The 12724-nt window shown below is 46.5% G+C and overlaps 1 protein-coding gene across 1 annotated transcript in view; it reads right to left on the minus strand.

Annotated features, from left to right (window-relative positions):
- The window catches only part of RTKN2 (rhotekin 2), a 74041-nt gene extending 61692 nt beyond the window's left edge, over positions 1–12349 (minus strand). The window contains exons 1-4 of the mRNA XM_036736459.1: positions 11936–12349; positions 7689–7875; positions 6842–6912; positions 4148–4347 (exon numbers count right to left, since the gene is read on the minus strand). Of these exons, the coding sequence (XP_036592354.1) occupies positions 4148–4347; positions 6842–6912; positions 7689–7875; positions 11936–12349 (872 nt within the window). The remainder of the gene's footprint in view (positions 1–4147; positions 4348–6841; positions 6913–7688; positions 7876–11935) is intronic.
- Between the last annotated feature and the right edge of the window lie 375 nt (positions 12350–12724).

Consider the following 12724-nt stretch of genomic DNA (forward strand, 5'->3'; position numbering starts at 1 on the left):
TATGAGAATCAAAGGACATATTTGAAAAGCACTTTGAACACCTAGAAGTGTTACATAAACTTAAATCCAAAACCGCAGAGGATCCTGAGACTAAGAATTAAAATATTACTTCTGATACAGTAGTTGATGGTTAAGCAAAAATTTGCTTGATAAATCCCTTCTTTCTATCAAAAGGCAACCGGTGGACAGACAAGAAGCCTGGCCCCAAGCAAAAAACTACCCTCTAGAAGCATTCTTCATTCTTGGAACCGCACTTTACAAATGATCTGCTACTGCGTTTTAGGTGAATATTTATTTTTTATAGAGATATATAGAGAGAGCATGTTGAACTAAGGTTGAAAGTGTTTCTGAATGTAGGTACGGGTCCACTACGCAGTGAGGCAAAATGACCAGCAGAGGGAGTCAATTAGCTATTTCTTTCGAAATGTCTTTTAAATGGAGTAAATGGATTTTTACATTTTATAATCTTCCAGGTGCAGATTTAACACAGCGTCACTTTGCTAAAATTAATAAGTTACAGTACAAACCAGCTCAACAATGAAAGCGCCCACACTGAAAGGGTGACAAATTGCTGCTTCCTAGGAGGGTTGTACAATCTTTGGGCCCTCAGGTGTTTCAAAGAGCATTTTAAATTATGGGACAGAGGAAATGTGAGGGATGCACACGGATCACACACAGTCCTTTGGACAAGTCTACACTTCACCTCTTGACCCTTCACAGACACAGCAGCAGCAGCTGGAGCTGGTTTGTTTTTTAAATGTTTTTTATTGACAGTTTTCATCTTTACACATCAATCATTCCCCAGGGTCAATCTCCTTTGTGACAAAGAAAAAGAGTTAAGCAAATGCATCCAATGTGGAGAAGACCAACCAGAAACCAAACCACCAAAGCTTGAAGGACTCAATTAGACCCACATGCTCCCCTTGGGCCACATCTGCTTGGCCCGGGCATCTCTTGCCTCCTAACAAGGCTCCTGTGATGCTGGGAAGTTGTTTCTGGAAGAGTGTATTGTACGAACAGCCCAGCAGGAAAGACCAGAACCAAGTCAAGCTTGTCATGAAGCTAATCCAACATATTTAGAACAAAACGCAGCCCTAGCCCAGTGCTAGATGCTTAGGAGGGATGGAGAGGGGTGAGGACAGGGGCTCTCAGAGAAGGAAGATGATCAATGCAGGCCAGCACTTGTCTATACTTGACTGTCTTAGAACAAGGGGTCTTGCCTTTTTTTATGGGTCATGGACTCTTTACTCCTTTGAAATCTACATGCCCCATCTCAGAATAATAAATAATAAAATTAAACACATTGGATTACAAAGGAAACTAATACCACTGATTAGTTATCAGGAGATTACACAGACACACACACACACACCCCCAAAGCTTATGAACCCCCTGAAAACAATCCAGTCTTCAGGGACTCAAGGTTAAGAGCCCCTGTCTTAAGAGTTGCCTGGGGGCTGCTAGGTGCTGCAGTGGATAGAGCTGGAGTCAGGAGGACACAGTTCACATCTGGCCTCTGACACTTACGAGCTGTGTAACCCTGGACAAGTCACTAAACCCTGATTGACTCCCCCCAAAATTAAATAAATAAAAGAGAGAGAGATTGGCCAAAAACACTGAGTCTCAGTGACTTACCCAGAGCCACACAGACAATATGTGATAGAAGCAGGACTAGAACCCAGGTCTTTCTGGCTTCAAAGCCAGATTCTACCCACTGGGCTACCCTGCCTCTCACTGCATTGATAGGGTATAAAAGGTAAGCAGTTCATGCAAATAACTGTAATTAATGTTTCTTTTATATAAGCATTCCTAAAATAAGGTAGAAAGAAGGAATAGGGATCTGGAAAAATCTGGAAGCCCTTCTGATTGCCCCCTCCAGACCCCTGGGACAGGTATAAAGGCCTTGTTCACCTTTGTGCACCATTCCAGTTTGGGGCCACAGAGAGACTTTCACCTACATTACCTCATATGATCTTTACAACTCTATATGATAGTCAGGGTAAGAGACAGGGAATCTGAGGCAGGGGAAGAGCGTACTGCCTATGGGAGTTCCCACTATTAAAACACCCGCATCTATTCTCTTCCTTCCCATGGCACCACATTTTCCTTCCTTCTTTTTGGTCAAACCATGAAGCCCCAGAAGCCAGCTCACCAATCCAACTATCCTGTTACTCTCCAAAACAAGTGCCACCCAGTCAGGGAGACCTTCAGACGTAGCCCAAGCCTGCCACACTCATTTCCAACTCCCAATCGTGACCCCTCAGGGGATCTAGTCAAAGTACCTCCTGTGACAGATGAAGAAACTGAGGCCCAGGGCCAGAGATTTGCCGATGGCTAAGGGACACAGCCAGAAACTGAGCCTTGATTAATCTCCTGACTGCAAATCTTTGCTTAGGCGGTTCCCCACCCCTAGGATGCCAGACTCCCTCCCTTCAACCTGAAGATTGCTCTCAGCCCTTTTAGGGATGCAGGCACCTCAAGCTCCCAGGGAGGAGCCCATCCATTTCACCAGGGACATGGCCTCTGCAGCCAATGTGAATTCTGGTACAATCCCTGAATCAGAGGGTTGAGATTATGTCATGATGTAATTTTTTCAGATTCTCTCTACAGTTAAATTAATTGCCGCTGACTACACACAATCCTATTTGTTTATGGTAGAGGAACTTACTAGCTTCGATATGGGGGAATCCTAACTTAGCAATTAACGTGGTGTCCTATATACAGTAGATTTCAGTGAGCATTTGACTGCCTCACTGACCTAAGAGAAAGAATGTAATTTTCACATTAACATCATTTTTCTCTGTCTTTGTGACACTGTCTCTTTAATCCTCACAATTATCTGATGTGGAATGGGTGTGGTTTTCTTCATATTACATTACTAACCTTTCTTTTCTTTTTTTTTTTTTTGGCCTGAACCCCCCTGGCAGCCTTTGGCCCTTACTCAAAATAAAAAAAATAAAATAAAATCATTGGGGATACAAAGATTAGCAAAAATAAATGCCCCATCCAAGTTCACAGGCCTCCTGAAATCTCTACACAGATCTCTGGAGATTCACGGACCCAGGTTAAGAACACTCCGTCTGTCCCCCCCACCCCATCCTAGATCATCAAAATAACTCAGGAACCATCTATGTAAGCAGAAGAGACCGGAAAACCAAGGGGAACCAAGAAAATGACTTCAATAATTCAGAATGGAAATTTGGATCAGAAATGGACAGATAATTGAGTGGAGGGGTGTGTGCGCGTGCGTGTGTGTGTGTGTGTTTAATATTTTATTTAATCTTTGGTTTGTCACTTGCTTCAGCTATCCTGATAATTTCCTCCATCTGCCCCTCCCCTTTCTACATATAAAGGCAGTTAGAAGGTAACCTTCCCAACAGCATTCAGTAGGGAGCTGGGAAATCACATGTGTTCTCAGCCCAGCAGCCTTTTTTCCCTTTTCCCCCTGCCTTTGTTACATAACAGACAGCAGTGCTAGGACCAGCCTTATGTAACATTTTTATAAATGAATAATTTTAGAGCAGAGGTAACATTGGATTATGAAACAGCCACTCCCTACCTCCCCGTGCCTACAGACTGAAGGCGCATCAGAGCCGAGGGGCCAGGAATCTGACAAGGGTACATTTTGGATGCTGAGATCTGCCCCCCTCCCCACCAGAAAGCACTGGTGGATGCGGCAGATAAGGAGTCAGTGGAAAGGCAGAATCTCTTCTCTCATCTAGATGTATGAGTCAGAGCAAGTCAACCTTTGTGGGACTCAGTTTCCTTTTCTGTATTGAACTAGATCATCTCTACAGGGCCTTACTGCTCTAAGATGCTAGGGAATTCTTTGGCCTCTCCCCTTCAATTTCCATAACTGTCTGCTTATCAGAAAAACTTCCTAACAATTAAAGCTGTCCAAAGTGGCTCCAGTTGCCCCCGGAGGAGGTGAGCTCCTCCTCTCTACTTCCCAGGACAAAAGTCAGGCAAGCTCTTGGTAACCCAGGAGGAGGAACCCACAGCCTTCTTTAGCACTCCCCTTTAAAACAATATTGGATGCTTTGACATTTCCACCTGAATCTAAATTATGCCATTTTCATTCAAATGTTGAAATTCGTTCAAAAGTACAAATTGCACTTGGAAAAGCAAACATGGATGTGCCACTCACCGTGGTCTTTCGGCCCGGTTTCTAAGGTGCTCTTCCAGCTTCTGCAGCTCATAGGTATAAGCTTCTATTCGAGCATTGCAGACCATCAGATTTTTAGCTGCCCGCAGGAGTTGGTCTTTTTGAGTACTCAGTGAAAGGAGTTTGCATATTCCCTCTCGCATCCGGGTTTCAAAGTCCAGTTTTCTTTGGATGCTGACATCCTAAAGGAAAGCAAACTGATGGTTAAAAAATTTGGGCATAAAAAGAATGCTTTTTTATGAAGAGAAGGGAAGGGAAAGGATTTTATCTTTCTACCCCCGCATAAGAGATTGTACGTGGTAGGTAGTTCATACATGTTTATGGAATTGAATTACGCTGATGCCACATATTTAATATGAGAATGCAAAGGGCTGATGGCATTTCCACATCTGTGACTCTTAATTAAGCTGGTGTCCTGGGGAGGTGGAGGAAGTGGGGGAGAGAAGGGAAGTGATCATGATCCCAGGTGCCAACATTCAAAGCTTATCCTTTATCATTTCTCTTACTAAAAGTAAAATCTTCCTCCTGAACACAGTTAACATAAATAAATAAAATGAACTGAATAAAAAAAAGATGAGTAAAAGGCACAAAAACCTTTCAAACTGCCTTTTATCATGAAATTGATCAGAAATTATGAACGAAATTATTCATTTTGAAATTCACCACTTTAAGGAAACAAGCAACCCTCTACAAGAAAAGGAAACTGCTCGAATATATCTGAGAGATTACCAGGAGAGATAAACACTGGATTTCTCAACTTCACTATTCAAACGAAGTGCATCAACACATGCCAAAAAAACATATTTATTTAACAACAGTGTCCTTTAGTGTAATTATATACTTTGCAAAACACCCTGTTGCTGCATTAAGGTAAGCCTGAACTTACTGTGCAAATTGTCATAGGAATGCAGTTTTTCTCTACCAGCAATGCCTTTACATCTAATTTCAATTATCCCGGGTTGGTTCTTCTTTCTAAACAATCCTTACCAACCCCCCCCCCCCCCCCAGTAAACCTTCTTTAAAACAACTAGGAAACAATTTAGTCTTGCCCTCTTTGGCAGTAAGTCAATGCTGCAGGGTCTCAGTTTTCCCCCCATATAATGGGCACAACCTGCCTCAGAGATGTTAATGGAATCAAATGCATCGTAAACTGTACAGCCAAGCAAAAGCAAGCTTATTGAGGAACTGGAAATGCCCACGAGGCCACCACAGAGAGATGGGATGAGCAGCCTGAGCCTCCCCGAGGACACCCACTGTGGGGCCCAGGGTTGTCCAACGAGGACCAAGCCTGAAGCAGGGAGGGAGCTGAATCTGCCAGTAGAGAAAATGGGTTTAAATCCCTGGGGTCATTTACTACCTGGATGATGTTAGGCAAGTGACATTTTATCCCTCTAGGAGGAGTCAGACTAGAGCTGGGATTGTTAACCTTTCCGTGTGATGGATCCGGTGGTAGTTGGGTGAGACTCTATCACGGTTCTCTTTCCAGGAAATGCTAATTTCACTTAGAGGCTAGGGGAGAGAGTGACCCCCTGAAATCTGTCCATGTACCCCAGGCTGTGAAGGCCTGGAGATAATCTCCAAAGTCTAAAATTCTATGGTCCCTCCCTGACCCTACTACTTCATCCATTTCCACGTCGCTCTGGAAAGCTGTCATACCCCACAGGCACCACCAGATGGTGACAGCCACACGGAGGAAAGCAGCTTTTAACGCTCACTGACACAGGAGGGCTTCCAGGCCTATAAATAAAGTGCCAGGTTCTTGCCCAGGTGCCCCCTAAGATCTCCCCCAACACCCGCTGCAGACCTTGGGCTTGAAGACGTCTGGCGGGAAATGAAAAAGGCTAAAAACAACTCTGAGAGAGGGAACAGAGAGAGCCGGTGTGGACCTTTGCTTATCTTCATCTGACACAGAACTGACGGGATAGCTACGGAAGCTCACATTTCTAGGGACAGCATTTTTAAGGTCTGCAAAGCGCTTTTCCTTTTATTTCATTTGATCCTCCCAACCTTGGGAGGTGGATGTGATTATTATAGGAAGAAACTGAGGCAAACAGGGTTAAGTGACTTTCCCAAGGTCACACAGCTAGTAAGTGTCTGGTGCAGAATTTGAATCCAGATCTTCCTGCACTCTATGAACAAAATCATAGAAAGGGGAAGGAGAGGAGCCTACCTAACTCACAAGAAACTGACCCTGTTCTTAGGAGGGCTGGTCCTGGGCTATTTGGAGTCAAACGGATCTGGGGGAGAGAGACCAAGGATCAGGGAGTGTGAACACATTCAGAGCCAAAAGAAGCCACTTCTGTTCCTAAGTGTGATCGATCAGCAGGCTGGTTCTCCAGAGAGACAGCCAGATGGGCAAAGATGTAATAAGAGGTAAATGCATAACAAGGACAGCTGACACTGGAGCTCACTGTGTGCCGGCTGACTCTTTACAATCTTATTTCATCTTCATTATAACTTTGGGAGGCAGGTGGTCTTATGAGTCCCATTTTACAGATGAGGAAACTGAGGTAAATGGAAGTTAAGTGACTTGCCCAGGGTCACACAGCTAGTGTCTGAGGCCAGATTTGATAGATAGGAAAAGGGGCGGGGGAGAGAGAGACAGAGGGACAGAGACAGAGAAACCTACACACGCTCACATTTGTTTAACTTTACAGGTACAGGACGCTCACTGACCTGGGACAGAGGTGGAGTGGAGCCACATTTAATTTTGGCCAGTGCAGTCAGAGGAAGATGGGCTCTGTAGCCTTTGAGGAACAAGGGGAATTGTTACGAATAGAAAGTGTGTCAGGGGAAGAGAAAGATGCCTGGTGACTATGCCCAAGGTAGTGGCAACTCTTGAATAACTGAGTGCAAATCCCAGAGGGCAGATTTACTCACTGGTGTTTGCTAACCTCTTAGAGGGGAGGAAAGAATTCTAGATGTGACCCTCTGCTCCCCTCTGTGGCTGGCCTCCCTGCCCCAAGGCTCTCCCCACTCCCACTCATCCTCCACTCGGTGACCAAAGCACAAGTCTGACCATGGCACCCCTCTGTCCTTACTCAGTAAACTGCACTGACTCCCTATCTCCTCTAGGATCAAACACCAAGTCCTTCCTTTGGCCCTGGCCCTTCCTACATTTTCAGCCTTCTTAAACTTGACTGTCCTCCATGCCCTCTAAGATCTTGCTGCCTTTTCCCCAGCTGTCCCCCACTCCCCCATGCCTGGGGTGTTCTCTCTCCTTGTGTCCCACTGGTTGGCTTCCTTTAAGTCTCAGCTGAAATTCCACCTTCTATTTTCTATTTACATAGTATAGGATGTGTATGTACAGTACTTTACATGTTTCCCCCATTAGAATATAAGCTCCTTGAAGGCAGAGACTCTTTTTGTCTCTTTGTATCTCCCCACTGCTTAGTACCGTGCCTGGCACATAGTTGGTGCTTAATAAATGTTTGTTGCCTGAGTGTCATAGCCACTGCGGCCTGACCAGTTTTGGCAGTCATATGATGACTTTTATCTCTTCCTGGGAGTCCTTCACACAAACTGGAAGGATAAGGGACCACCAGGAGGAAACGGGGAACTCCATCCATGGTTGCCATGGGCACAGGGGCTGAGACGCTGCGCCTAACCACCTGCTGGAGCCCAGGGCAAGGAGCAGCCTCTGTCACCAGCCCCAAGGCCCTGAGAGTGGAGCGGCCTTCAAACCACTGCAGGAAGGAGCCTGGCTGTGGCTTTGAGGAAGAACTCACTTTAGGGAAAGGGAAGCTGGGCTGTCTAGCCCACAGTTTTAGGGCTAGAAGGGACCTGGAATCCAACCCCCTCATTTTGTACATAAGGAAATGAGGACACAGAGTCACTGACTTGCCCGAGGGTCACCCAGGGAGGATGTATCTGGGGCAGGATTTGAACTGGGTCTTCCTCCATCACACAGCTTCAGTAGAGAAGAGAAGGGTGAGAAGCAGGGGAGGCCCACGGGACAGCTCCCACGATCCCGAGGTATCCCTGAAATGCGGAAATATCCAGTGTAAGGCCCCACAAACAGAGCCATGGGAGATTTACATGGGTACTCACTCTAAGGACTGTACTAGGGATTACCCACACTGCGGAAACTGTAAATCCAGCTGAGAGAAAGAAGCTATCCCACCTTGGGGGCTGGGTGGTACATGAGATGTGTTAACCATTTAAGAATATCATGCCTGATACTCTGAGCCCCATAACGCCTCTGCAGGAAAAGTTGGAAAGGGTTTATTACCATGCCCATAACACAGAGAAGATAACTGAGGCACAAGTGCCAAGCCACGTGATCGGCAAATGGCATTTCAAAGCCCTAGAGATGGAAGGGACCCCACAGACTACCCGGCCCAACCCTCTCATTTTGCAAACAAAGAAACTGAGGTCTCAGACGCAGGAAGTTAAAGGACTTCCTTCACGCAGGGATTAAGCATCACAGGCAGACCTTGAACGCAGGTCCCCTGACCCCAGAGCCTGGGGTTGGACCCCAAGTTTCCAGATACTGTGGCTCTCCAAGGGACAGGAAGTACACTCAATTTTCATGAATTATTTCTGAGCATTCTGGGGAATTTAAAATTATTCTCTGCATTTTACATTTGCAAAATAAAGACTATACTTTTACCTTTGCCCAAAGGTGTAGATAAGGGAAGGAACCCTACCTATTGTGACATGGAGGGTGGATTCCCACCAGACCACAGGAGCATCCCAGCAAGGAGTTACGTTAAATTTCCAAATACGTTAACTCCCAGACACTGGGAAATTTGCATTATGGCAACTGGGGTGTCAGAGTGGGTACAGTGGGGAAGACGATGTCAGACACTCACTGGGTGACCTGAGGCAAGTCGAATGAACTTCTCTGGGCCTGTTTCCTCATCCGTGAAATGGGGATAATTAGGGCTTCTACCTCAAGGAATGGTTGTAAGGATAAAGGAAATTAAAATATATAAAGGGCTTTGGAATCCTTACAATACTATATAAATGCTAACCATCATTATTATTATCATCACTGTGATGGTCTCATGATATAAAGGGCATTTTGTCTGTATCTCCTTGGGCGATAGTAGAGGGCAGCTGGGGGTGGCCATAGTGCCTAGTGTGCCCAGCCTGGAGTCAAGACTCATCTTCCTGAGTTCAAATCCAACCTCAGACACTTAGTAGCTGTGTGACCCTGGGAAGTCACTTCACCCTGTTTGCCTCAGTTTCCTCATCTGTAAAATGAGCTGAAAAAGGAAATGGCCAACCACTCCAGTATCTGTGCCAAGAAAACCCCCAAAAGAGTTGGACACAACTGAAAAAATGACCAAACAACAGCAAAAGGGACAGTGGAAAGAATACGGTCCTCGAAATCAGAGCCTTTAATTAAACCCCAGCTCCGACCTTTACTACCTGCATGACGACTGACACATTATCTGTCCATTTAATCACTGCGCCTCAGTTTTACTAGCTGTAAAATGGTCATGATAACCCAGCTGGAGCAAGGAAAGTGCTTTGTAAACCTGAGAGCATTACAGAAAATGTGAATTGTGAGTGGCATCACACTACCCCATCCCTAGAGCAACGTGTCAAACACAACTTTTAAAAATCACTTTTAAAAAATCACTTCAAAACAGCAAGGACAGGACCCACTGGTCAATCTGGTCTGGCCTCAACCCCTGGCACAAGCTGTACGAGGAGGGTGCTAGAAACTCTTTGTTCAATTGTAATAACAACCCCGCCTTGAATCTGCATGGCATTTATTTTACACTTTAGAAAGCCTAAACATCATCTCCAGCGATCTTCAAAACAACCCTATGATGAAACTTGGAAATCCTCAGTGAGATTCTGTTCCTGGTGGGTTAAGATAGCTAAAAACCACTCACAAAATTATTCAAGGCATTACAGCATCTCAGAAACCACTAGGGAAAAAGTCCTGAAGTGTATTCAGCCAACTTATTAAGCACCTACTGTGTGCAGGCCCTGGGGATACAATACAATGAATGAAACAATCCCTGCTTGCAAAGATCTTAATTCTACTGAGAACACTTGGGGTTTCTAAAACAAAAAGATGTACCGGAAACTAATACAAGAGTCAGATGAAAAGAAGTGAAAATCCATAGCTTTAAGCAATAGTTTTTGCAAGGTTACCCAGTGAGGTTACAAGAGCTGAATTTTAGTTACCAGGATGGATTTATATGCATGGAATGTGGAAGGTAAACTGAGCCACAACAGTTATGAAGTCAGAAGACTTTATTGAAATACAGCTGATCTTTGCTCTAATTAAATCATGCCAGCTAGCAGCCGGATCCCAGGGAACCACAATGGTGATCAATGAGCTAGCTCACTTGACAAGAGGCCCCACAATTGACATCTCTTGCTAAGGGTCACACATGGAGGAGTGAGGGAACCAAGTGCCTTTCCCTCTCTAGAATTATGCTCGTCAGTAGAATGCATGATTGGTGACTCCCTCAGGACTCCAATGAGGTGAATCACCTGTTGGAAGGTCCTACTGAAAAGAGACCAAAGCCCTTGGAGGAAAAGGAGGTCTACAGAGCTAGAGAGACTTGCCCAGGTTCACACAGCTAAAAGCAGCAAAAAGCCAGAATTTGAACTCAGGCCTTCTGGCTTTAACTGAAGACTTCTGCTATTTTATGCTGTCCTTCTCTGTACCAATTTCTTTTCTTTATCTTCAAAATGGGGGCTCTGATACTTTTATCACCAACACATCTCCGATATAAGGCAAGTGTTCCGTAAATCTTAAAACATGAGAGAAATCATTTTGAGGAAAACTTCTGTTCAAAATACAGGTTGTCCCAAAAGTCTTAGTGCAGTTTTAAGCCATTAAAGCTTTTACTGGATCTACTTTCATCCACTCTATAGAGCAAAAAAAATGAGTTTTCCCTCGGTCAGTAACCTTGTTTGAATCGTTCACCTGCTGTATAAAAGGAGTAAGCATCCCCATTTCAAACTTTGGGCTTTCTCTAAAATTCCAGTTGTGAACTGTCTAAATAAGGATGTCGGTATCTTCTTTCTCTCCTGTTCCTGCGGACATTACCCCCTGAACAAAGTGCCTTTGCCCCGACCACCCAACTTCCATTCACTATCACACCTTGAGTTAATTTCAATTGAGTCCAATCACTTTCATCAACAGTAAGTTTCTGATAAGTTTCATCAGCTGTGAGTTTCTGATCAGTTTCATCAGCAGGCAGCTCTTTCTTCAGCGAGCTCCAAGGTAGAGGTAGGCTAGGGAAACTCACCGATCACCTTCAGCTTAGTTTTAAGTGAACTACTCTGGATGGGGTGGGCTAGCAGTGGAATGGGGCAGCTCACAGGCAGGAGAAATCTGGACTTCATTCACAGAGCTGAGCGTCCATCAACAAGTTCCCTAAGGACCCCATCCCACCCTGACTACTTACAAAAGTTTCGCCACCTGAGTAGGGATTGTGTACTTGTCCCCGTAGTCCCAGAGCTTAGCAAGTCTCGGCGCACAATTGGCAATTAAATGTTGGCTGATAACTGGGGAGGCTAGGTGGGACTGAAACTTTGACCTTTGTGTTAAAAATTCCTTGATACGGGGTGTCCCAAAAATCTCAATGCAATTTTAAGATACTGGAGCAATATTTAAGATATTAGATGCTGCTAAGCAATAGTGAGGACGACGATTGATATAATAATAGCGGACATACGCAGGACCTGCGCTTTATCAATGTTAGTTCATTTGATCCTCACAATGGGGAGGGTCAGGGCTACTATTACCCCATTTTACAGATAAATAGGCGGGGGTAATTCTGACTGCCACTTAACTCTCGGGGGCGCGTTCTTGGCCAGTGGCTTCGGCTCCCCCGGCCTCAGTTTCTCGACCTGTAAAATGGGAGGGGTGTCAGCCCGAATGGCCATCTGCATCCCCGCCAAGGCTTCCAGGCAGGTGCCCAGGGGGCAGCGGGGTACCTCGCCTCCCCGGCCTCGGTTTCCCCTTCTGTAAAAAGGGGTTCCCTTCCAAGGTTGCACGGAGGATTCCGGGGCTGGAGGAGGCGACAAGGGAGCTCCAAGGCCCGCTTGTCCCAGCCCTCCTCCTGCAGAAGGGGAAACTGAGGCCGGGGGCCGGCCGCCCGCGCCCGCGCGGGGACAAAGGGGCCGCAGCCCTCCCGCACTCACCGGTTGCTGCGCGGGGCCCGCCACTGGACCTTCCCGCGCCCTCACGGCCCGCGGTTGTTCCATGGCTCCGGCCCTCACGCTCGTGCGTCCGCGCTCCAACTCAGCCGGCCGTGCTCCGGTTCGCTCGGTCTGTCCGGTCCGCTCGGTCTGTGCGGTCCACCCGGTCCAGAATCCGTCCGCGCTCCCAGTCGCCAGCTGCCGCTACGAAAGCGATTTGAAAATCCCGCCCCCTGGCTCCGGGCCCGGCCACCGCGCGGGGGGCGGGGGGCGGGGGGAGGCGGCCAACCGCTGGGCCGTACCAAGTCGCGGAGGGGGAGCTAGGGCGGGACTGCGCGTGCCCAGCCCAGGCTGGGGCGGGCTGAGCTGAGGGAGCCAGTCTTTGGGCGCTAAGGGAGCCAAGGAAGGGGCGGGGCCGTGCGGCAGGGGCGGAGCCAGGGT

Source organism: Trichosurus vulpecula, chromosome 8 (assembly GCF_011100635.1).
Source record: "Trichosurus vulpecula isolate mTriVul1 chromosome 8, mTriVul1.pri, whole genome shotgun sequence".
In the NCBI taxonomy this organism is placed as follows: Eukaryota; Metazoa; Chordata; class Mammalia; order Diprotodontia; family Phalangeridae; genus Trichosurus; species Trichosurus vulpecula.